This window comes from Lonchura striata, chromosome 33 (assembly GCF_050655825.1).
Source record: "Lonchura striata isolate lonStrDom1 chromosome 33, ASM5065582v1, whole genome shotgun sequence".
NCBI lineage: Eukaryota > Metazoa > Chordata > Aves > Passeriformes > Estrildidae > Lonchura > Lonchura striata.
Window position 1 is genome coordinate 2,342,847 of NC_140735.1, and position 26,687 is coordinate 2,369,533.

The 26,687-nt window shown below is 49.9% G+C and overlaps 1 protein-coding gene across 1 annotated transcript; it reads right to left on the reverse strand.

The window, feature by feature from the left end:
• Window positions 1–14,367: 14,367 nt before the first annotated feature.
• Window positions 14,368–16,108, reverse strand: LOC144247284 (uncharacterized). Its single transcript, XM_085564490.1, has one exon. The coding sequence runs from the start codon at window positions 15,505–15,507 to the stop codon at window positions 14,431–14,433; it is 1,077 nt and encodes a 358-aa protein (XP_085420616.1). The 5' UTR covers window positions 15,508–16,108; the 3' UTR covers window positions 14,368–14,430.
• Window positions 16,109–26,687: the final 10,579 nt, after the last annotated feature.

Below are 26,687 nucleotides of genomic sequence, written 5' to 3' on the forward strand. Positions count from 1 at the left end.
GAGAAAGTCAGCAATGTTAGAAAACAAGCTTCCAACAATGGGACTCAAAGTGCTAAGGGCATGTGTTTGAATGGAATGAGCTTTCTCTTTCTGACATGTGAGCAATGCCATGGAATTTCTCAAACCAGAGAAATAGGGAGGCCTGGCAGCAGCAGCTTCACACACAGACACAGCAATGACACAGAACAGGGCAGGGCAAGAGGCTGACAAAACTCTAACTGCTACTTGCAATGAAGTACCTTTGTTTCCAGTTCTAATCTAGCCACTATTAATATAGAGTCCAAAAGACTAAAAATACTAGTAATAATAATAACTGTACCATTAATAGCAAAAATAGAGGTAATAGAAATAAGAATTAATAGCGGTAATAAAAACTCTACCATACTTATACCAGGTTTGCATGGCCAGGTTTTGGTAAGGGAGGAGCTCTAGGAGCAGCTTCTGTGAGAGCAGCTGTTCCTCCATGTCCCACAGAGTCAATTCCAGCTGGCTCCAGGACAGACTGGCTGCTGGCCAAGGCTGGCCCTGTTAGAAATGGTGGTAACGCCTTTGGGATAAGAGATTTAAGGAAATGGGTGATCCTGGAGTTGTGACTGTGAGCAGGGAGGAACAGGGTGAGGATGTGTGAGGGGAACAGCTCTGCACACCCCCAGAGCAGGGCAGGGCAGGAGGGGCAGGAGCTGCTCCAGCTGCTGGAGCTGATTGCCCTGAGATTCCCTGGTCAGTCCCTGGGGAGGCAGCTGGGCCCTGCAGCCCGTGGAGGGCACGGAGGGCAGAGATGCACCTGCAGCACCTGGAGGAGCCCGTGCTGGAGCAGGGGGATGCCTGAGCGGAGGCTGCGACTCCATGAGAAACCTGTGCTGGAGCAGGGACCTGGCAGGGACCTGCAAACCCCTGGAGAGGAGCCCACGCTGGAGCAGGGCCCTGCCAGGACTTGTGAGCCCATGGAGGAGCGAGCCACGCTGCAGCAGCTTGTGGAGAACTGCTGTCCGTGGGATGAACTCACCGTGGAGAAGTTCATGGAGAAGTGTCTCCAGAAGGGACCCCTGGCACAGCAGGAGAACGACTCCTCCCCCCGAGCAGCAGGAGAAACAACAGGGGATGAACTGACCAGAGCCCCCATTCCCTGTCTCCCTGCACCCACTGTGGGGGGAGGTAGAGATGGGAAGGAGGGAGGGAAGGGCAGAAGGTGTTTTTAAAGCTTGGTTTTACTTCTTACTATCCTGCCCTGATCCAGATAGTAAAAATTCCATTATTATCTCCAATTTTGAAAATGGTTTGCCCATGATGGCATTTGCTGAGTGATCTGTCCCAGTCCTTAGCTCAACACATGAAGACTTCATTCTGTTTTCTCCCTCCTGTCCATCTCTGGAAGGGAGTGAGAGAGCACCTTTGGTGTGTGCCTGACATCCAGCCAGGGTGAACAGCCAACTCTTCCTTTCCTTCATTCATTCTTTCTTTCCAGAGGTCACTGTGTAGGGGTAGAGTGGGTTTGAAGGAGGAAGTGAAGGTGGTGGGGAGTGGTGGGGACAGGAGCCACAGGGACGAGGGACAGGCATCAGAGGGGCCTGGGCAGCTGGCAGGGGGCACAGCCTGTCCCCCGGCCCAGCAGCAGGGGACAGGGGGCACGGCCTGTCCCCCTGGCCCAGCAGCAGGGGACATGTGGCACGGCTTGTCCCCCTGGCCCAGCAGCAGGGGACATGTGGCATGGCTTGTCCCCCTGGCCCAGCAGCAGCCCCGTGCCCTGCCCAAGGAGCTCCCAGCAGGGGCTGGGCCCCAGAGGCAGGGAGAGACCCCAGTCCCGGGGCAGCGTTTCTGCCCCGTCCCCTGTCCAACCCAGCCTGCCCCGTGTGCGCAGTGACCGCTGGCACGGGCTGCCCTGGACACTGTGACCTGCTGGGGACAATGAGAGCTGCCCTGCTGTGACACTGCCCTTGGGATTGCACAGGCACCAAACAAACCCCAGCCAGCACCGCCCCTTGTCATGTCCCAGGCACTGGAGAGCATCAGAGCCAGCCCCGCTCCTGGTGATGTCCCAGGCACCAGAGCACATCCCAGCCCTGTTCCTGGTGATGTCCCAGGCACCAGAGCACATCCCAGCCCCGCTCCTGGTGATGTCCCAGGCACCAGGGCACATCCCAACCCCACTCCTGGTGATGTCCCAGGCCCTACGAGTGTCCCAGGTGTGGGAAGAACTCATCACACAGCTCAGCCTTGACCCCAAACCAGCAGAGGCACCACGAAGTGCAGCCCTGCAAGTGCCCCAGTGTGGGAAGAGCTCCGTGCACTGCTCCAGCTCCATCCCCCACGAAAGGACCCGTGGTGGATGATCCCCAGTGAGCCCCAGTGGGCAGAGCCCTGGTGACCCATGGTGCTGCTGATCCATGTTGGGAAGACACCCAGCTGGGGGGCTCAACATCCTCCTGGCTCCCCGTGGCCTGGATTTTCTTTTCATTTCTCTTTGCCCTTTCAAAACTCTTAAAAGCAGGTTAAAATAAAGATGTTGAGCGAAGACAAGGATGGGGACATGGGGAGGGTCTTGCAGGGGATGTGGGGGATGCTGGGTTTGAGGGACTTGAGGGTTCCTGGGAGGGACCTGGGAGTTGCTCAGGGCTTTGGGCACCCCAGGCTGAGCGGCTCCAGTTGCCCTGGGAGACCCTGGTGGAGGTTCTGGGCAGCTGGTCAAGGACCCCCTGCCCTTGAACTGTCCCCATGTGCCCCATCCCAATGCCTCGTCCCCTTGCAGCGGCTGCCCCATTCCTTACTCCCCTTCCATACTCCCCTTGCCCCTGCCTGTTCTCGTGTCCCCCCTGTCCCGTTCCCGTCCTGTTCCCATCCCAATCCTGACCCCATTCTTGACCCCTGTACCGTATTCCCTGTCCCTGTCCCCATTTCTAGTCCTATTCCCTGTCCCCATTCCTGGTCCCTGTCCCCATTCCCTGTCTCTGTCACCACTCCCAGTCCCTGTCTCCATTCCCATTCCCCATTCCCATTCCCCATTCCCATTCCCTGTCCCCATTCCCATTCTTTCTCCCCATTCCCGGTGAGACATTAATTTTGAAGAATTAAGAATTTTAGGAAAGTTAAGATGATAGTTAAACTGGATGTTGCTGACTTATCGGAAGTAGATAAATCGACTTTGTTCATGGTTAACAGTAGTTGAATCTTAGATAAGATATCCAGGATCTATTAACTCATTGCTTGCCAGCTTTATATTTGGGTAGCTGTGCTTATCATGAGAAACAGAATGTGATAAACAGATTTCAGGGACACAAAAACAGTTGCAGTCTTCCCATACTTTAGGAATCCATTAAGCACAGGAAAACGGCAAGGATTCATTTGTCACGTATGCATGGGAAAGGCAGAAAGGTCAGAACGAGGAAGACTTATTTTATTTCTTCATTTTGGAGACCCCTCCCCAAAATGGACCCCTGACTCATTTCAGGGAACAGAACTACACATGCTTAATTGCCTTTTTGCCAATTAGCATATGAAGCGGAACAGAGGAAGTGACAGGGATATGAATATGCATTCATATTTTGTGTATTCAGGACTTCTGTAAATAAAAAAGCTTTGTAATACCTGTGATTTTTCAGTGTGCATTAGGGAATTATCCCACGTACTGCCCGGCTGTCTCAATAAACATACACTTTCTAACTTTAAACTCTTAGAGAGTTTTTGTCTGTATCAGTTGTATATCGATATTAGATCGATATTCATATTTTAGTAAATCATTGTCTTAAAGAAGTCCTAGTATGTGTATTAACATGTATTTTCTTAATATTCTAGTAATTATTCTTGCATTGCTTCAAGATAAACTGGTATGATTCAAAGAATATCCACTGAAGTACACATAGAACATTGATTTGTCACAAGCAAATTGCAGTTGCAAAGTTTTTTCACTGATATTCTGCCATTTGTAATCATTTTAAAAGTGAAAAGTCAGCTTTTATTAAAGTCAATAACAAAATTTCTAACTTCTAACAAAGGGGAAAAAGTATATGGTTTGCACTAGATAAAATATAAATACAGAAAATGTCTCCCAACCAAGTTCCTTGCCCTGATCAAAACATCTCCTGTTAGAGGGATGCCGCGGGAGACAAGACTCATGATATCATGATCATCAAGTCTCAGTTTATTGTGACAGATTACACAGTTTATATATGTTCGTTAATTAGCTCATACATATTGCAAAAGCCAAGCTCATGATTGGTTGCTATGTGACTTGTACTATTATCTTAAAACTATCTTTGTGAAAGATACATGCCTGTCCAGCTGGCCTTGCAGTTAGAACAGCTTAGTACTCCTTTGTTCTTCTCTATCTACTCCTACATACCAAGCAGTTTCAATATCCTGCTTTCTGCACACCATCTACTCTTCAGGGCCATGCGAACTTTGCAGCAGTCACGTAGCCCTCCCTATTTAGATTAATTTTACAGTATCATGTCCCTTGTCGTTCAACCATTCCTCTGTCAGGCTCTCTTCATCTCCCCCGTTTTCCTTTTGTACAAGAAGGTGTGCATTCAGCATTTTTTGCAAAAGCTGCTGCATCAAGCCTTGCAAGCAAGTAAACACACAGGGCAAAACAAGCAAAAGTATCACAATTATGCTTAGAACTATTATGCTGTATTTGATAATGTCTCTTAACTATGGTCCAATCCCCAATCCTTTTAGCTATCTTTTTAAATCTAATCTATCTTCTACCTTTAACTGTTGAGTTAGCTCGGTCAATTTTCGTATTTGCTTATGGATAGATGTAGAGTGATCAGATAAGTTCATACAGCACATTCCTTCAAATTCTTCACAACTATGACCTTGGGCTGAAGAAGTAAATTAGTGGTAGCTGCTCTGTTTTGCAGAACTGCATGACAGATACTACCTATATTTGTGGCAAGCTCACTCAACATTTTAGATGGAATACTAATTTACCTTTTTGTCCAGTAGGCTAGGATTTTCAATTGTGGGAGAGCTTGCACTGAAGCAACTCGTGGGGTGAAAAATGAGGTTAGTATTACAGAAGTGCACCCCACTTCATATTTCTCATGTTTTTGATTGTTCTGTTTAACATGAAAGGAACAAACTTAATTCTAAATACAAACTATATTTATGATAAACTTAATGTTATGCTTTTGATTATCTAATTGATTGTCCCTCTTTTTCTTTTGCCATTGAAAAGCAATGGCAAAATGAACAGAAAAATCACAGGCATTACTAAAACTCATTAAAACTTAGCAAAAAAGTCTATAACATAATTAAAAACACACTTATGAAAAAACTTAAAAGCTTACAATCTTCTGTGGGTGAAACACAAATCTTTGTACAATCCACTTTTGCTGTGCATCCTCTGATTTACTTGTGGAGAGATTAGTGTTCTCTTGAAATTGATAAGTTTAACATTCTTCACTGAAATCTATCCAGATTCTGCACCTGCTAAAACACAAACAAACTCAACACCCCCCACAGGGACTGGAGGGTCCTCTCTCAATTCTGTTTCCTAAAATTTGCATGAAGAAATGGAAATATCAACATCTGTGTTATAAACATGAAAAAACATCAAGAACAAAACAATGCATATAGTAAAGAAACTAACAACAAATAAAAATCAATCAGATAATACACAATTAATATTACATATAAAATCATAGTTACCAAGTGCTACACTATCAAATTGTCATCTCAGAGTCTGAAGCAGCTGATAAACCTTAAAACAACAGAGATTTGGATAAAACATGTCCGGATCATGTCTCTCCAAAACTCTTTTTGAGGCTCAGCTGCCCTATATGGTCAAATTGTTAAGCCAAAAGGACTTGAATACTTTTTGATGCAGAAAACACCTGGGTCAATCACACCATCCACGTAGAGCCAGAGCTTGGCCAGAGCTCAAACTCTAATTGGAGGATATGTTTTAACACATTATAAAACAAAAGTCTTAGAAATAACAGTTATAAGTAAAAAACCTTATTATTAAAAATTTATCAAACTATCAAATAATTGAACCTGTCTAAAATCTCTTTCAAGACAAAAATTTTCTCAATATAACAAACTCTTTCTTCAGAAATCTGAAAATTTGAAGTCTGAAATCTTGAACTAAAATTTGGACAATGAATTTTTAAAGGAAGATGAATTGCAGCTGCATAAAAGATTGGATAAAGAAAACACATGAGTAGTTAAAAAATCAAAAACACAGGATCCTGAAAAAACATCTTGTAATCAATCACCTAAAGAGACAATAAAACATATGAAAACTGACTGTAAATACTATAACAACACCTTAATACCTTAATAATAATTCTTATCACAAAAATCAGACAACTCACATTTTATGATCAACCTATTAACAAGAAATGTTTAAAATAGTTTAAGACAATTCTTTTAAAGCACTCATATAACATTAGTAACAATCACTACTTATCATTACTTACAAAAATTTAACAATCACTATTTATCGTATTATCTATAAAACTTAAAAATCACTATTACTTATATTATTATCTATAAAAACCCAAAGACAGAGATTACAAACTCAATACTAAAATTCTATCAGATGACATTTTCTCAACTCTTTGTTTTCAGAGACATCTTTGGTAATTAAATCATTACTAACATTTCTATCTTTATACAGTGATTTTTATCTATATCATATTTGAAATAACATTGATTCACATAATGTTCATCCTTCTTGGTATCTTGGAAAACACTCGGTACTGCTGTACTTTTTCATTACGTCTTCTGACTCTTGTAAGAAATTGGAAAGATGCTGTTGAAATTTTTGCTGTAGTGTTGCGATCCCGCCATCGGCGGCGCTGCTGCTCTCGGCGTTGTCGCTGCCATGGCAACCAGGACTGTGCCGCCATCTCCGCCGCCATTGCTGGGCGCTGCGGGGAGATGAGGGGTGGCGCCGCCTCGCTCCCGTCCTTGTTGTGCCACCTTGTGGATGGGAGAAGAGACACCCCCGCCACAGCCGCGCCCCGCCTGCTCCGGCTCCAGCGCGGCCGAGCCCCCAGGAACGCCCCTCTCCCTGCTTGCGCTGCTGCTCGGCAGCAAGGAGCCTTCCGTCTCTCGGCTGATGTCCGCTCCGCCCCGGGCTCGCCTCCGGCTCGGTGCTGGCCGTCCCCGCTCTGTCTGGCCCCGCGCCTGCTCCGTTCTACCTGATTCCCGTTCACAAAAAGTGAATTTGGGATCCCAGTCCCGTTGCCATAAAGCAATTTGGATCTCAATTTCCAGCACCTCAATGCTACTAGTGTCTATGGGAGGTACAGGCATTTCAGAAGCAGAGATGGGAATGGGAAAATTTGTGAGAACCGGAGGGTTTGGCTCACTGGAGAGAAGCGAGGGTTTACATTCCTTATTTTTCTCCAGAGCTGTCCGTATCACTTCCACCGCCCTCTTTTCTGCCTGACACATTAACAATTCGTTATCAACCACTCTCGAAAGTTTACTCATTTTCTTGTCCAGTTTATCCTCATCTAACATTAATTCCCACAATTTATCCCTATATCTTCTCCATTCTGAAAGTTCATGAACACTATGGGGGTTAACGAAAAAGCCGTAAGACTCAGCATGATGCAATAGCGAAGGGAGATCCTTATCTAAGTCAATCTCCCTAATCTGCCTTTTTCTAAGAGAAGCACTAAATAAATCATATGCTGCTTGCCTTTCCATGATTACATCGGTACCGTTGCTGGCTCCTTCAGGCTTCGGCAGCACGTATCAGCTGAGCCCGCTTCTACGGTCACTCAGGGCGCGGAGCAGAGCGTTTCGCCTCTTCTCTTTATTTCGCCGTCCTTCCAGCCGCAGGACCCGAACTCCAACGCAGCACCTCTCTCGCCTTTGGCTCGGATGAAGTCCCTGTTTTCGGGCGCCAGTTGTTAGAGGGATGCCGCGGGAGACAAGACTCATGATATCATGATCATCAAGTCTCAGTTTATTGTGACAGATTACACAGTTTATGTATGTTCGTTAATTAGCTCATACATATTGCAAAAGCCGAGCTCATGATTGGTTGCTATGTGACTTGTACTATTATCTTAAAAGTATCTTTGTGATCGATACATGCCTGTCCAGCTGGCCTTGCAGTTAGAACAGCTTAGTACCCCTTTGTTCTTCTCTATCTACTTCTACATACCAAGCAGTTTCAATATCCTGCTTTCTGCACACCATCTACTCTTCAGGGCCATGCGAACTCTGCAGCAGTCACGTAGCCCTCCCTATTTGGATTAATTTTACAGTATCATGTCCCTTGTCGTTCAACCATTTCTCTGTCAGGCTCTCTTCAACAGTAACCAAAAGAAAGAGTAAGAAGGATCAGAACAAACTTTCAGAACTCTTCCTCTCTCCATAAACCCTTACAATATAAAGAGAACAAACCTAAAATTTCAGGTCAGTTCAAATAGGGAGAGAAGTTCCTCATGTTAATGTTATGAAGACTTATCCACAAGAAAACAGTTATCTCATGGCTTTTTATTTCCATGGATTACAGCTGCCTCGAAAAATCTGCAATTGTGAAGTCCCTCCCATTTTTTCACAGCTTTTCCCACGGCTGTGTTTATGTTCCATGTCAATTTATGGGATATTAATTTACAGATGAGCTGTTTAAAAGCAAAGGCTCTCTTCATCTATTTCTGAAATCATCTTCATCTCTGGGAACAGAGGTCTTCTTTTCCTCTCCCTGATGGTACAGTGTGTCATCACTCTGCTCTCCTCTGCTCAAACTTCTCATGGGATCATAGCTACTGCAACATTTGCTCACTTGAGCATGGAGGCCTTTGCTGAAACAAGTCATCTCCCCATACTTTTCAATGCATTGTAGGGAAAAAGAGAGTCTGATGTATCAATGACATCCTTCTCCAGAGCTTTACCAGAGGATTCCAGCCCCAAGATCAAGGCATCTCCTCATCCCTCCCACCTGGGACTCAACTTCCCCTTCCCTGCCCTCAGTGTGTTCATGTTCCTCCTCTGTGTGCCTGCCCTGTGTCCTTTTCTCTCACTGGAGGGAGGATGGCAGCACTGGCAGAGTCAATATCTCCCGGGGCTGCAGATGGTTCCGTGAGCCCAGCCGGGCTCGGTGCTTGCGGCCGGAGCTGTTTTGCCATGGAGGTTTCTGCAGCGGCTGCGCTGGGGCTGTGTCAGGCTGGGCCGCGCTGGGGCAGGGCCAGGATCTCAGCAGCCAGGCCAGAGCCCAGCAGCAGCACGGCCGGGGCTGATGGCTTCTCCTGCCCTGCCCGCCGGCTGCGGGCGAAGCCCAAGGGCGGCAGAGCCTTGGCCGAGCCGGCCCGGCCCGGGGCTGCTCCTGGGGCCCGGCGGATCCTGGCCGGGCCCGGGCTGGCGGCGGGGCAGGGCTCGGCAGGGCCAGATGTCAGCCCCCGCAGCCACGGCCCAGCCTCGGCCCCGCGGCCTCCCCTGCCCTGCCCGGCAGCCGATGGCGCCTGGCGGCTCCCTGGGAAGGGGCCCGGCCCCACGGCAGGAGCCGCCCGGCCCCACGGCCGAGACGGGGCTGGGCCGGCCTCGGCACCTCTGTGGGGCCAGAAGGGAGAGAGACCCAGCCAGGCTTTCTCATCTCTAACTTGTGTCTGCACAGAGGCATCTGCAGCTTCCTTAGTGCTTTAACAGACTGTCAGCTCTCAAAGCTAATTACTGATTGGTTTTTGTCTGACACACGGGAAACTGCTAGCAGCTTCTCTCAGGACATCACTTCTGTGATGCAAAACCACCACAGCAGCACAGAGCACAGAGATCCTTTGTCCATATGTAGTGGTCATGTATCCGAGGCCTCAGAACCCCTCCTTGGGAGATCTCTGGGCCCTATCCAAGGTGTTTTCAAATGAAAACATTCAGCTCATAGTCTAAGAAAATTACCAGAGGACAGAGCCAGCCAGACCTGTCTGTCCTGGCTACTTTTGTCTGGGAGCAATCCTTGGATATGCGGAATTTGGGAGGCAAATTCTAATTTTGGCAATGGTTCCTGGAGATGAAGACCAGTTCTTTTCCATAGGAATAAAGGAACAGAGCCCTAGTGTTTCCCTGGGTGGATGAGAGATGATCACCAGAGGACATGGCCAGCCAGAACTGGGAGGTTTTTTTCTGCAAGATACACTTGCATATAGGAAATTTTTTATGGAGAGTACCAATTTTGACAGTGGGTATGTAAAGAGAGGGACAGTTCTTTTCCAAAGCAAGGAAAGCACGGAGCCCCAGTACTCCCAGAGCTGATGAGAGGAAGACTTTGGCATCCCAACATCAGCCAGACCTGTCAGGTGGCCCCTGGCAGGCCAAGCCAGCCAGACCTGGTCCATGTTCCCTCAGTTCCATGGGGCCCCACAGTGTCCCAATGGTCCCTTGCTTCCAGGAGGCCCTGAGGTGTCACAATGCCCCCTTGGTGACACTGGGCCCTGAAGGGTCGGAATGGTCTCCACGGTTCCATCAGGCCCCACAGAGGTCATAATGGTCTCTGGGTCCATGGAGCCCCGCGGTGTCACCATGGCCCCTTGGTTCCATGGGCTCCAGTGGTGCCACAAGGATCCCCTTGGTTCTATGAGGTGCCCACAGTGTCACAGTGATCTCCATGGGAAGAAAAGAACTGAGCCCCAGGGTGGCAGGGGCAGCCACCAGAGGCCAAGGCCAGCCAGACTTGATGATACTGGCAGATTTTGGCTGGGAGCAACCCTTGGATATAGGGAATTTTATAGGTGGAATCCCAATTTTAGACATGGACACTTAGAGGAGGATGGTTCTTTCCATAGGAAGGAAAGCATGGAACACCAGCGTTTGAGGGGCAGATGAAAGGTGGCCACCAGGGGCCAAGGGCAGCCAGACCTTTCTGTCCTGGTAGCTTTTGTCTGAAAGCAACCCTTGGATATAGGGAATTTGGGAGTTGGAAGCCCAATTTCAGCCATTTCTGCATAGATAAGGACGGTTCTTTTCCATAGGGAGGAAAGCACTGTTGTGTTCCGCCACAGCAAAGGGCACAACAACTGCCCCAGGCCCCAGAGTCTCAGACATCAGGCAGACACCAATAACCAACAGCGTAAGGAAGGCAACAGGACAGGTCTTGGTTTAGAAAACTGAGGATTCTTCATTTTCCCAGGGACATACACAAGAAACAAGGTGGTAGAGTCAAGACTTTTATATTACAGGGTAGGGGTGGAGTTTAGGATCAAGGTCCAATATTAAGAGGAGCAGGAGACTGCAAAGGGGTGGATTGAGGAGGACAATCAATGGAAAAAACTACAGTGGGGACATTGCAGCACAATTTAAGCCAATAAGTGTAGAGAAAACGAAGAACATTCTGGGCCCATTCCTCATTAGATCAGATAGGGTGGAGTGTCCTTTCCCAGGCTTTCAGGGGCACACCCCACAGCATGGAGGGGTGGAATCTTCTTTAAGTCACGCTCTCGCCAGATGCAGTGTCTGGGTAGAATCCCCACCTCATTGGGCAGGGGCACTCTACACCTTTGGTGCCATTATTTCTTTTCTGGCTGTTTTATACAATGAAATGAAACTCCAGCATCTGTGGAACCACCCCTCAATCCTTCTCAGGCTACTCCTGTTCTGTCCTCAGTCTGCACACAACTGAGCCCAGAGCCTGCAGCCTCTACCTGCTGGTTACGTGATGAAGCCTTCAAACCCCATCTTGGGAGATATTTGGGTCCTCCCCAAGATCTTTGAAAATGGAAAAATAGTTATCAAAGTTATTTTGTCCCAAGTCTAGCAGTGACAGAACAATGGTCAATATCTCTAAACTGAATGAGAGTGGATTTAAATTTGTTAGAAGGAGGAAATATTTTACAGTGATGAGAGTGTCACAAAATGGCAACTGTTTTTTCCAGAGAAGTGGATTTCCCATCCCAGGAATGCTCAAAAATCAGGGAGTGTGTGCAACCTGACCCAGTGAAATCCCCTCCCCTCCCCAAGGATGGAATTCCTGTTGTGTGGGATCTCAGATGTGCTGGGTACCCTCACAACACTTCTGACCAGAATGTCTGCTGAGGGCAGCCAGGCTGCTGCAGGGCAGTGACCTCACAGCCATCACCATGGCAGCCCTGTCCCCTGGGCCTGGCTCTCCCCTTTCCTCTGCCCCTGCCTTGTCTCTGCTGGCATGAAGAGTTTTGTTGATAATATCTTGTCCCCAAGGTGCTGGGCCAATGGCTTCCCAGTCAGGCTCCTGGAGCAGAAGTGGCTTTTCAGAGCCCAGCCAGAAATGAGCCCTGAGGCAGCAGCTCTGTAGTGCTGGCCACCAGGCTGGGTTGCAAGGGAGGCTTCTGGCCATGCCCTGCAAGCAGCTGCTGCTGCCAAGGTGCCTTTGGTGCCTCGGGCTGTCCCTGGCACAGCTCCCAGCACGGCACTCTGCCCTTGTGCCCGAGGCCTTCCCTGTGCTGGGGCTGGCCTGGGGCTGTTCCTGCAGCGGGACCTGCCCTGCTCCTGGCACAGGAAAGGCAGTTCCTGCTGGAGCAGGAGGCTCTGCCTGCAATGGGCTCAAACCACTCCAGCAAGGACCTCTTGACTTCAAAATTGCTTCCTAGAGCAGAATATCCTATAGGTGTTGTAGCTTCTAGACTGTGGAGTAAATAACTCTGGTTAAGAGCTTACTGTCTAGTCATGATCTGATTGTATTTATATAAATATGTCTGGTATTCCATCATTAATCCTGTAGGAAAAATTGCATTGACAAATTGTTCAATTCTACCTGTCCAATCGTTTATACATAAACCTTTGACAAATTCTGGGGCCGGGATTGGATCCAGTCACTCCCAGTCTCCTCTCTTAAAAGGAATTTTAGAAGTCTGGAGGCTCTGCAGGGCTTTTATTACTCATGGTGGCTGCTGGGTGTCTCCATCTCATGACTCAGCAGGAGTTTCTCCAATAAAGAAATAAAGCTTTTGCCTGAAGCTCCCTCTCTGCCCATGACAGGAACCCCTGTGAGTACCTGTGACATCCCAGCTCTTTGGCAGCCTGGGGACCCCTGGGATGTCACTGTGGAGCTTCCATGAGTGCCTGTGACAGATCAGTGCCTTTGCAGGCCAAGGTGCCCTGGGATGTCACCACGGAATGGCTGTGACTGCCTCTGACCACACGGCTCTTTGCCATCCCCAGAAACCCTTGGGAGGGCTCCATGGAGCCCCTGGCTCTGTGTGTGACATTCCAGCTCTTGAACAGCCTGGTGACTCTTGGAAAGTCCCCATGGAACCCCTTTGAGGTCCAGTGACAAATCTCATCCTAAGGAGGCAACCATCACCAGGAAACCCTGTTGCTATGGTCAGTTCCCATGGAAACCATCCCCAGCCCCTGTTGCTATGGTCAGTTTCCATGGCGACCATCCCCAGCCCCTGTTGCTATGGTCAGTTTCCACAGCAACCATCCCCAGTCCCAGTTGCTATGGTCAGTCCCTGGGCAGCTCCATGGAGACCCCATGCCAGGGGTGGTTGCCATGGACACCAGCTCAGGCCTGGAGCCAGAATCTGTTTCCATGGCAACCATTGGCACTCCCATCCCCAGGCTCATGGGATCCCAGAACCACAGAATTGGCTGAGCTGGGAGGGACCCATCAGGATCCTCGAGTCCAACTGCTGGCCCTGCACAGGACACCCCAACACTGCCAGCCTGGGCCTGGCAGCACTGTCCAAATGCTGCTGGAGCTCAGAGAGCCCTGGAGCTGTGACCCTTCCCTGGGGAGCCTGGGCAGTGCCCCAGCAGCCTCTGGGCAAAAACCTTTTCCTGAGATCCAGCCTCAGCCTGCCCCAACTCAGCTGCAGCCGCTCCCTCCACTCCTGTCCCTGGGCACCAGAGTGAAGAGGTTCCCTCAGCCCCAGCCAGGGACCCGCTCCCAAGGCTGCTGCCATGGCCACCAGGGCTGGCACCAGCTGGGATGCTCCATTTCCAGGGGCCGGGGTTCAGGAATGGGATTCCCCAATTGCCTGCTCCCGCTAAAACCCCGCTGGCACTCATTGCCCTCCCACCTTCCATTGAAGGAAAAAAGGGAAAGATCCCAGGCTAGGATAAGAACAATTTACTGGGAACAGCAACAAGATAAGGAACAAAGAGAAACAGAAAAAATATTGACAACAGAAGGGATAAGAAAAACTAGTTACAGGGAAAACTACATCACCATCAATTGTATCTTCCTGGCCACGTGTTTCCTCCTGCATGGAAAGAACACCCGTCTCCTCAGGGAGAGAGAAAGAGTCCTTTTCCTGCCCCTGGAAATGACCTGAGGTGGGAGTGAATGTAGTGACAGGGCCATGGCCAGACCCTCATGTTCTTCTATCCCACATCAGGTCATTGGCAGGGGCAGGAAAAGGGACAGGTGTCTTCCCAGCATGGATCACAGGGAACATGGATCACCAGGGCTCTTCCCAACATGGTCCTCCAATGGGGGATGAAGCTGGAGCAGTGAACAAAGCTCTTCCTGCAGCTGGGGAATTTGCAGGGCTTCCCTTACTGGTGGCTCCGTTGGTGTTTGGTCAAGTCAGAGCTCTGGGTGAAGCTCTTCCCACACTGAGGACACTCATATGGCCTCTCCCTGGTATGGATGGACTGGTGCCTGACAAGGGTGGAGTTGTGCTGGAAGCTCCTCCCACAGTTGGGGCAGCGGAAGGGCCTCTCATCCGTGTGAATCCGCTCATGCAGGAGGAGATTTGAGCTGGTCTGAAATCGTTTCCCACATGTGGGGCACTCATAGAGCCTCTCCCCAGTGTGGATGCGCTTGTGTCTGATGAGGTGGAAGTTGCGCTTGAAGCTCTTCCTGCAGTCGGGGCATTGAAAGGGCCTCTCCTCTGTGTGAATCTGCTGGTGGCAGAGAAGATCACAGCTGGTGTGAAACCTCTTCTGACACTCAGGACACTCGTAGGGCCTCTCCCCAGTGTGGATGCGTTGGTGGATGATGAGGTGGGACCTGCAGCTGAATCCCTTCCCACACTCCCCACACTTGTAGGCCCATTCCCCGGTGTGGATCATCTGGTGTCGTTTCAGATTGTTGCTCTGCCTGAAGCTCTTCCTACACTCCAAGCACTTGTACGGCTTCTCCCCATGGTGAACCTCCTCATGGAGCTCCAGCTCCAAGCTCTGGCTTGAGCTCTGCCCACCTTCCTGGCCCAGGGTGGAACTTTCCTCCTCAGAATACCCTGGGCTGGGTTTGCAGCCCCTCTTCCTGGGGGATTTCTGGGGCTTTTCCTTCCCGTTGGATTCCTGTGCTGTGGGGCTCCTCAAAATGGCCTCTTCTATGACGTTCTTCCACGGGGATTTGCCCTCACTGGTCCCCATCCTCAGCTCATTGTCTGGGGGAGGAAGGACAAGGAGAGAATGGGATTTGCCTTCGTGCCACAGGGAAGGGCAAGGAGATCCCCCCAGTGCGTCCCCGACAGGAGGGCACCGGCAGCGGGGCTGTCCTGCAGCCAGGAGCCGTGCTAGGCTGGGAGATGGAGCAGGAGAGAGGGGGAAAGGGGCACTGACTTCCTCCTCACCTGCCTGGGGGTCCCAGGGCATCTTCCTCTTCCTTGCAGACTCCTCCTCCATCCAGGAAAGTCTGGGTATGGGAAATTCTGTTTTGGAAGGAAAACAAGGGATGAGCACATTAAGTTTTGTACTGGTTTCAAAGCAAACCAGGGAGAGAGTCTAAGCCAGAATGACAATTTAATAGGAAAATTAAGATCAAAGCAATGATACAGAAAGACTGGTTTAAACTCACAGAGTCAGGATATAACCTGACACCCGGATAGTCAGGGTGGTGGTAGCTGTCTGATGAAATGGTGGCTGCAGTCAGGCTGGAGTGATGAATGTGATTCTGCCAAAGCAGTGATCCTGTAGAAGTGTCTGGTCTTCCTCTGAAGGTTCGGTGGTAGTTATGGAGCTCTGGTCCTCTGGGAATGCAGTAGGCAAGGTGGTTGTGGTGTTGCAAGGGTGAGATTATATCCAGGTAGGAATGCTTGGTTCCTCCCCCTGGGCGGAGCATCCCACAATGGGATGATGTAATTTTATCAGTCCTGTAGTGACAATCAGTGGCCCATTAACAGAAGATGGCCCCTGCAGGGCGTTAATCAGGGCTGAGCCATGGAAGAGATAAAGAACACTGCCCCACCTGTTGATAACAGTTTATGGAGATGGGGACTGAAAACACTTTTGGTTACATCTGACACTGTAACCTGAAACAGTGAGGCAATCCCTGCTCGGGGTGGGGGGTGAACACCACCCCCCTTACCCAAACTGGCTCAGGTGTAAAACTCCCACCCTGGGAAGGCCACGCACAGAGGGGACAATGTCACACTTGCCCTGACCCAGGGGAGATCTCTGTCCCTGTCAGTCCCTTGTTCTCACCCTTTTCTTTTTCTTTCCATCTCTCTCTCTACCTCACATTTACAGTTCAATAAAATCCACTTTGGATTTGGTCTTGTTAGCACCTTAATTAGGGCAGAGGCAACTCTCTAACAATTTTATTATCCAGATTGCAATATTAATTTGGCACAGTGAGTTCAGGGCTCTGTTGTCTGACCCCAAGTGCCTTTGACAACAGCCTGGTTCCCTCCTCTGAGCAGGTTTTGCCTCTTCTGGAGGAACTCCTGGAAACTTGGATGCAGCTTCCTTTGAGTGACTTTTGAGAGAACATATGAGGAAAATGGCTGTTGTGGGTGGCCAGTGTAAAGATAATATTTTCTTGTCCTTCCCTGCAAAGTTTGCTAAAATCACTGAAAGAAAGGGAACAAATGATACCAGCAAGACTGACAAGTCGTACAAGAAGCCCAGCTCTACCTAAATTCCTGAATAACTCCCAAATTTACAGGTTTGGGGGTTTTGCCAAATATGAGAATCATTATCTCCTTCGTCCCTGTCACCTTTGTCATAGCTACACAGCACATTCTCTTCCTTTTAATTATCTGTATTGGGCTAAATGTCCACTTTTTTTTTTTGGAACCTGCCAGCATCTGAGCTGGACCTCTGCTGGAACTGATGAAACTTGGAGTTGCCACTGAATTGCTTCTATTGTTGGTTTGTTCATGTTTGGGATTTGATTGCATTTCCATCACAAGTGACTTGTGGGAAGAGCAAATATTCTTCAATGCATTTTATGGAGGGTTTAAATTGATTTCTGCCAAGTTTGTTTTGTCCATTGCTCAGGGGATGCTCGAGGGGTCTCTGTGCCTCTCTCCCTGGGGGATGCTTGGGAGGGGCTTGGATGGGTTGTCCCTTTCCCTGTCACTCCAGGCCATTCCCCCGGGGTGTCCCTGGCCCTGTTGCCCCAGGCCATTCCCCTGAGGGGTTGTCCCCATCTCTTTCACCCCAGGCTATTCCACAGGGGCTGTCCCTGTCCCTATCCCTTTTACCCCAGGCCATTCCTGAGGAGGTGTCTCTCCTGGTCACCCCAAGCCATTCCACAGGGCAGTCTCCATTGTTCTCACCCCTGTGCCAGGTGAGTGCTCGGGGGAGACTCTGTCCCTCGCAGCCCAGGGTGTGCTTGGGGGTTGAAACAGGGTATTTAATAAGGTAAATTTAACATGGTAGAAATCCATTTGGATTTAGGTGAAATGTGCTGATTTGAATTATTAGTAGATTGCTAGCATAGGTAAAATATGCTGTTTAGTCTGCTAGCTCTGCTGCTGAAACACGGATGAAAAACTGATCCTCACAAATGCTGTAAGGAGTTGCAGAGATGGTATGTTTATTGCAGTGCTGGATGCATGTGGGGATCGTTCCCCTTCAAAGGACATCAGCACCCTGTGTAAGAGATGGTCCCATGTTCCTCTCATTTTAGCCTCACGTTTGCCGCAATGGCAGAAACTGAGATCCTGCAGACCCTGATTGGAGATCCAGCTTGGAGAGATGGATGATTATTTTTGCAGGTGTATTTGCTGTACCACCACAGACCACTGCTTCGAGCAGAGCCTGGCAAGGACCTGTCAAGGAGTGGCTTGTTCTACATGCTCACACCGGCTTCACAATACCTGCTCAACCCACAGATTTTCCCACCTCTTGGCCCAATGAACTTTGGGGTAACTCTGGTGATCTCCCACGGAAGACCCCTCATCTGCCTCATGACCACTGTGATAGACAGAGATTGAAGCCTTTTCCCAAGGACTGAGACTGAGACCACCACCACAGGGAGGAGGGCTGGCCTGATCAATGTGAGATGTTTCCCAGGTGTGGTTGATGGACCATGAAAACAATGGCTCTCATTCACAGCTGATAACATGACCTGTTCCCCCTCGGTGGCTTCAATGGACTTATTCTTCATTCTACCCGTTCCCCCTCAACGATTTCAATAGACTTTCAATGTCTTTTGCCTGTTCCCCTGCTTTGACAGTGGACTATAAAAGACCTCTGAGATAACCAAGATTTTGATTATCTTTGGTGTCTTTGGTGGGAGCTGCCCTGGCTCAAGGGAGACACAGAGAGAGAAAAACAGCAGGCAAAGAGAGGCAGGAGAGAAAGGAGGACACAAACACAATCAGCTGAGAAGGAGGCACTCTGAAAACAGAACTGCAAGAGACTGAAAAGGAATGGGATGGAAAAAAATAATTTTTAACTTGTATTTCCAATCAAAATACAATTTCCTCCCTTTCTCACCAACCTCCTCCCAGTGTCATTCAGCAGGGCTGTCAGAACGTTCTTCATTTTGAGTGGATTTTCCAGGCTGTACCCACAAGGAAACAGGGAATGGGGATTTCCTGCTCCTGATTTCACATACTCAGCTGAGGAGAGGAGGAGGCAGCAGGAGAAAAGGACAGCTGGGCTTCACCCTTCCTCAGGAATGAGTGGGGGAAAGTCTCTCATCATGTCTGCAGCTGCTCCCACAGAGATGCGAGGGCTGATCCCAGAGCCCTAAGGGTCACATTCAGGGCTGCCCTCCGGGAATGTTCGCCTGGTATTGAGGGGCTGCGTGGCAGCACCTGGATCTTGGAGCACCCAGCTGCCCCCATGTTTGGAGGTGCCTGAGGAGGGCTGGGACGATGCCAGGGACATCCTGCAGTGACATCCTCCCTGTCCCGCTCTGCGTGTGCTCAGTCCCAACCCTGACCCTGATCCTGGTCTCAATCTCACTCCATGTTTAGACACACTCACAGTTCTGTATTTAATCTCAGTCCAGTGCCAGACTCGTCTAGCCCCAGACCCAATCCCAGCCCCAGCCCTAAAGCCAATCCCATGTTTTGCCTTAATCCCAATCCCAGCTCTAATCCAAATCTCAGCCCCAACTCCTACCCCAGCCCCAATTCCAGCCACTTCCTAAATCCTCAGCCCCAAACCAAATCCCAGGTTCAGCCCTTCTGGGGGTTTGGGGGTGTCTCTGTCCCTCCAACCCCGATGATGTTTGGGTGGGGTCACACCAGGGCTGAGAGGGACAGAGACCCCCCCGGCCTCCCCAGGGATGAGAAGGTTGGAGAGCCCCCCCAGCCCCGAGCACCCTCAGCAGTGAGAGGGACACAGAGCCCCTGGTCCCCAGCCCTGCACAAGCATTCCCTGAGGCCAGAGGGATGGAGACCCCCTGAGCATCCCCCAGGGCAAGGGGACAGAGACTCCTGAGCATTCCCTGGGCTGAGAGGGACAGAGACTGCCCCGAGCACCTCCTGGCACAGGGGTGAGAGGGTGGGAGACCCCCCAGGTATTCCCTGGGCGAGAATGATGGAGACACCCTGGGGAATGGCCTGGGGTGACAGGGACACGAACACCCCTAGGGAATGGCCTCGAGTGATGGGAACAGAAACAACCACCCCAAGCCCCTCCCAAGAATCCCCCAGGGCTAGAAGCACAGAGACCCCTTGAGCATCCCCTGAGCACTGGACAAAACAAACTCGGCAGAAATAAAACTTAACCCTCCAAAAAATGCCTTGAGGTATATTTGCTCTTCCCAAAAGTCACTAGTGATGGAAATGCAAACAAATCCCATACATGAATAAACTGAAAATAGAAGCAATTCTGTGGCAATTCCAAGTTTCATCAGTTCCTGCACATCTCCAGCTCAGGTGATGGCAGGTTCCAAAAAAAGGAAAGTGGAAATTTGGCCCAATACATATTAATAAAGGGAAGGGAAAGCTCAGTGTAGCTGTCACAAAGGTGACAGGGACCAAGAAAATAATAATTCTCATATTTGGCAAAGTCCCAAAACCTCTGAATTCAGGAGTTACTTGGGAATTTATCTACTTGAACTGGGTTTCTTATAGGAATTTAGTAGCCTTGTGTTCCTCACCTTGGAGTGAATGAACCTTGTCAGTCTCTCTGGTATGATTTGCTCCCTTTCCTCCAATTATTTTAACAAACTTTTCAAGGAAGGACAAGAAATTATTTTCTTTACACTGGCCACCCACAACAGCCATTTTCCTCATATGTTCTCTCAAAAGTCACTCAAAGGAAGCTGCATCCAAGTTTCCAGGAGTTCCTCCAGAAAGAGGCAAAACCTGCTCAGAGGAGGGAACCAGGCTGTTGTCAAAAGCACTTGGGGTCAGACAACAGAGCCCTGAATTCACTGTGCGAAAATAATGTTGCAGTCTGGTTAATAAAATTATTAGACAGTTGCCTCTGCCCTAATTAAGGTGCTAACAAGACCAAATCCAAAGTGGATTTTATTGAACAGTAAATGAGGGGTAGATAGAGAGATGGAAAGAAAAAGAAAAGGGTGAGAACAAGGGACTGACAGGGACAGAGATCTCCCCTGGGGTGGGGCAAGTGTGACATTGTCCCCTCTGTGCGTGGCCTTCCCAGGGTGAGGGTTTTACACCTGAGCCAGTTTGGGTAAGGGGGGTGGTGTTCACCCCCCACCCAGAGCAGGGATTGCCTCACTGTTTCAGGTTACAATGTCAGATGTAACCAAAAGTGTTTTCAGTCCCCATCTCCATAAACTGTTATCAACAGGTGGGGCAGTGTTCTTTATCTCTTCCATGGCTCAGCCCTGATAACGCCCTCCAGGAGCCATCTTCTCTTAATGGGCCATTGAGTGTCACTGCAGGACGGATAAAATTACATCATCCCATTGTGGGATGCTCCGCCCAGGGGGAGGAACCAAGCATTCCTGCCGGGATATAATCTCACCCTTGCAACACCACGGCCACCTTGCCTACTGCATTCCCAGAGGACAAGAGCTCCATAACCACCACTGGACCTTCAGAGGAAGACCAGACCCTTCTACAGGATCACCGCTTTGACAGAATCATGTTCATCACTCGAGCCAAACTGCAGCCACCATTTCATCAGACTGCTACCACCACTCTGAGCAACGGAGTGTCAGATTATATCTTGACTCTGTCAGTTTAAACCAGTGTTTCTGCATCATTGCCTTGATCTTAATTTTCTTACTCAGTTGTCATTCTGGCTTAGACTCTCTCCCTGGTTTGCTTTGAAACCAGTACAAAACTTAATGTGCTCTCCCCTTGTTTTCCTTCCAAAGCTGGATTTCCCATCCCTCAAAGTTTGCCAGATGGAGGAGGAGGCTGCAAGGAAGAGGAAGATGCCCTGGGACCCCCAGGCAGGTGAGGAGGAAGTCAGTGCCCCTTTCCCCCTCTCTCCTGCTCCATCTCCCAACTCAGCACGGCCCCCGGCTGCAGGACAGCCCCACTGCCGACGCTGTCCTATTGGGGAAGCACTGGGGGAACCTCCTTCTTCTTCCCTCTGGCTCAGAGGCAAACCCCATCCTCTCCTTGTCTTTCCTCCCCCAGACAAGCCGCTGGGGATGGAGATGAGGGAGGACAAATCCCCTCAGCAGAACCTAGTGGAAGAGGCCATTTTGAGCAGCTGCACAACGCAGGAATCCAACAGGGAGAAAATCCCTCAGTGATCCTACAGGAGGAGGTACTGCAAGCCCAGCCCAGGGTGCTCTGAGGAGGAAAGATCCACCCTGGGCTAGGAAGGTGGGCAGAGCTTCAGCCAGAGCTTGGAGCTGGTGGTCCATGAGAAGCCTCATGATGGGGAGAAGCCCTAGAAGTGGTTGGAGTGTTGGAAGAGCTTCAGGAAGAGCAACACCCTGATCTGCCACCAGATTATCCACACCAGGGAATGGCCCTACGAGTGTGGGGAGTGTGGGAAGGGCTTCAGCTGCAGCTCTGCCCTTGTCACCCACCAACGCATCCACACTGGGGAGAGGCCCTACGAATGTCCCAAGTGACAGAAGAGGTTTCACACCAGCTCTGATCTCCTCTGCCACCAGCAGATTCACACAGAGGAGAGGCCCTTCTGCTGCCCTGAGTGTGGGAAGGGCTTCAAGCACAACTCCACCCTTGTCACCCACCAGTGCATCCACATCGGGGAGAGGCCCTACGAGTGTGAGGAATGTGGGATGAGCTTCAGCCAGAAGTTCTCATTGATTCGCCACCAGATCATCCACACTGAGGAAAGGCCATACAAGTGCGAGCAATGTGGGAAGGGCTTCAGCCAGAGGTCCAAACTGATCATCCACCAAATGATCCACACTGGGGAGAGGCCCTACATGTGTCCTGAGTGTCAGAAGAAGTTTAAGACCTGCTCAAATCTCTTCTGTCATCAGCAGATTCACAGAGAGGAGAGACCCTTCTGCTGCTCCAACTGCAGGAAGGGCTTCAAGTGCAACTCCACCCTTGTCACCCACCGGCACATGCACACTGGGGAGAGGCCCTACGAGTGTCCCCGGTGTGGGAAGAGCTTCACCCAGAGCTCTCACTTGACCAAACACCAACGGAGGCACTAGTAAAGGAAGCCCTGCGAGTCCCTGAACTGCATGAAGAGCTTTGTACACTGTTCCAGCCTTCTCCCCCATAAGAAGACCCATGTTGGGCACAGGCCTGGTGACCCACATTCCCTGTGATCCATATTGGGAAGACACCTGGTTGGTTATCTTTTAGTTTGGCCCTAACATTCTTCTGATTTGTCTTTATCAATTAAAACACCTGAAACAAGACAGAAAAGAAAGTAATTATTCAGAGATTTCCAAAGTCCAACCTTTTAACAGGTATTTGTGAAGGAATTTATAGTCTGGGGACATATTCTGGAGGATTTGTGGGTTCTTGGGGTATTTCAGGCAGTGTTCTCAATATCTTTGCACACCCAAAGTCAAGATGGATTCATCTGTCACCTCAAAATGACTCCGTCTCACTGAAAACACCTCAGTCTTACCCCAAAACGGTATAATCCCACTTCAAAATGGCTTTTTTCCACCTCAAAAAACTCTAACCCATGATAAAATACCCAATTCCACAGCCTCCAGGGTGAGATGGGGTAGGAGGGAAATTGAGAGATGTGGGATCCAAATTTAAAGGGTGTGGGATCCAAATTTAAAGGGTGTGGGATCATGATTCTGTGCAGCTGGGTGTATGGGATGTATTTTGATAATAAATAAAACATTCAGAATTATTGATTACTGTCCCACTAATTTTCAGTCAGTTCTCTTTTGTTTTTCAGAGTGCCACCCTCTCAGTTGATTGTGTTTGTGTCCTACTTTCTCTCCTGACTCTCTTTGCCTGTTCTGTTTCTTTTCTCAGTGTCACCCTTGAGCCAGGGCATCTCGCACCAAAGACCCTGCCCTGATTTCATTCCCAATCCATGAGCTACAACCACCATGGGTGAAGTTATGAAGGCTGGCAGTGAAATTTCACTGTAGGATTTGCTCCAATCGGCTTTTGGCTCTTCCATAAGAGCTTTGCCTTCAAGGGCAGGAACATTTTTTCCTGGCTGGGATCTGGAATTCCAGCCCCTGGGAGCATGTGCCATGGATCTCAGACGGGCATTCCCGAGGCTCCCAGGGTGCTGCTCCTGCCGTGCCTCCCAAGGAGCTCTGCAGGGCAGGGGACAAGGTGCAGCAGCTGTGTTGGTTGTGCAGTGCCACAACAGTCCCTGGATCCATGAGTTTCCACACTGCCAACAGCAGTTCCTGGGTTCCATAATACCCTGCTGTGTCCCCATGGATATTTGGTGTCATGAAGTTCTTCAGTGTCACAATGGCCACCTTGCTCCATGAGATTCTGCAGTGTCCAAATGGCCTCCTTGGATGGGCAGTGTCACCATGGACCATTGGCTCCATGCAGCCCCGCTGGGTCACCATGGACTCCTTGGTTCCATGAGGTTCTGGGGTGTGTCTCCATGGTGTCCTTGGATCCACAGTGTCACAATGGACCACTGGATCCATAAGGCCCTGCTGTGTTACTGTGGCCTCTTGGTTCCATGGGACCCCAGGGTCACCATTGACTCCTTGCTTCCATGTCACCCCCTCAGTGCCAAAATGGCCCCTTCGTTCCATGGGGAACACAAAAGATTTATAGAAACATTGAGCAACTCCTGCTTAACCCACCTGGGAATATCTCTTTGCATTCCAGAGAGCAGTTATAGGTGAGGCTAGCAACAGCAGCTTGCATCTGCAACATGCATCCAGGGAAAGGACAGGGACAGAGAATTCAGCTGGGAGACTCAGAGAATTCTGCTTCCAGAGATCATTTCTGGTCACACTGTCCCTTGTAGAAAGGTGACACCAATCCAGGCAGCCTGTACTGAGCAGGTGGTTCTTGAGTGGGGTTTGTTGTTTAGGAAACTTGCTTAGGATTTCCATTCTTTCTTTCTCAACAGGAAAACTTCTCCTGGGCCCGTGTGCAGGCAGAGCCCTGAGGAGAGCAGGTGGGACACGGTGCAATGGGCTGGGACATGGAGCTGCAGAGCTCAGGGACAAGGTTCTGCTGCAGGGCACAGGGATGTCAGTGCCAGGTGGGCGATGTCAGACATGGTGAGGCTGGGGGTGAGGAGCAGCTTGTCCAAACAGGGTCAGCCCTCAAGGGGCTCATTCTTCTACATGCCCAGACCTCCTAAGGAGACACTGAGCATCAAGGTCACCTGGGGAATGCTTCTATCACCTCTTCTCTGAAGTGGAAAATGAAAAAATACTCACTTGATTAAAGAAAAAAAGGTTATGAGGTGCACTTTGAAATCTTCCTCCTTACAAGAGCTCCAAACTGACTCCAGTGAGCTGCACAAGTCCTGGAGAGCTGAAGACAATTGAAGGAAGAGAAAGATCCTCCACGGTCTTTCTGTATTTTGATGATCCCCATCGTGGATTTGAGCCCCTGTCCAGGACCCTCAGGCACTGATAGAAGGCTGAAGAAGCTGCTCAAGGAGTCAGGAGCAAAACTCCAAGTTAATTGGAGCATCACCGGGCCCCACTGAGGGCAGGGACTGCCAAAGGCTCCCCAGGGACTGGTGAGAGCAGATCCTTGAGGCCAGGATTGCAGGGAGCCCAAGGCTCAGAGCAGGGAACTGCACTGCTGAGCAAGGCCTGGGCTGGCTGGGGGAAGCAGAAAGGCCAAGCCCTGAGCCCAGCCTGGCACAGCAGGGCCTGTCCCTCACGGGTGGCTTGGGGCTGTTTGTGGGGCAGGGGGATGTGAGGGGCAGCAAGGTCAAATGTCATAAACCTGTGTGACCCTGCAGATCCTCATGGAACCAAGGGGCCAGTGTAACACTGTGGGAAGTTGTGGAACCAAGGGGATCATTGTGGCACTGTTGGGCCCATGGATCCAAGGGGATCATTGTGGCAATGTGGGGCCTCATGGACACAAGAGGCCATTGTGAGTCTGCAAGGCTGTAACACCCCAGAACACTGAAATGCTGGGGGTCACCAAAGGTTCCTTTACTTGAGTTTGGTGCACAGGAGAAACACCAAATCGATAGTCTCACTATGGATAGATGCAAAGAATATTCTTGGTAGGAAGGGACCCACAAAGATCATCAAGCCCAGACCTTAAGTGAATTTCCCACACACGGACTGAACCCACAGCCTCGGTGACACCAGCACCATGCTCCAACCAACAGAGCTAAGAGGTCAAAATGACACAAAATGTTACTGGCAAAATATAGACAATGTAATGGAACTTCGGCAAAGGGTTTAATACAAGATCCACTTCAACATAAAACTCACCATACCATTAACTTCATTAACTTAGCCCACTTCACCTAAAAACCTTTAACCCTTAAGATGCTAAGTTACCCAAAATAGTTCCAGGTAAGTAGGATTAGAAAGAGGAGAAATAGAGAACATCAGAAAGATCTATAGAAGATCTATAGAAAGACGCACACATTGGCACCAATTGCTCAGGTCCCAGCGTCGCTAACAGAGGAACCCCAGGAGAAGGCAGGATCCAGACCATGGGCTGGCCTCGTGCTCCGGCTTTTAACCCCCTGGGCCTCCATGGGCCCGCCCCTGGGGTGGGACTGCCCGGTGATTGACCAATCAGAGTCAGGGTAGGCACCAGCTGCTGGTGTGTGATTGGTTGACAGCTCAGCCAATCAGCACCGCCCCTGCTGTGTGATTGACAGCTCTGCCAGGCCAGGCTGGGGGCGGGGCTCTGTCCCACCACAAACCAAGGCCTGACCCGCCCCTGGCCCCACACGGGCATTCCGAGCATCCCAAGGTGTCTCGGGACATGGATCTCATCCAGCCTCTGACAGCGACCACGGGGACACTGTGGGCACCTCATGGAACCACGGGGCCATGGTGACACTATGCTGCCTCATGGAATCAAGGAGACCATTGTGGAACTCAGAGACCCCAGGGAACCAAGGGTCCATGGTGACTTTGTGCAGCTGCAGTGTCACAGAGGAGCCGCTGTGACACAGCGAGGGCACACGGAGCCGAGGGACCATTGTGACACATCAGGGCTCTGTGGAACCACAAAGCCATTGTGACACTGCAGAAGCAAGGGGAACATTGTGACACTCCAGGGCCTGATGGAACCAAGGAGACCATTGTGACACTGCGGGGTTCC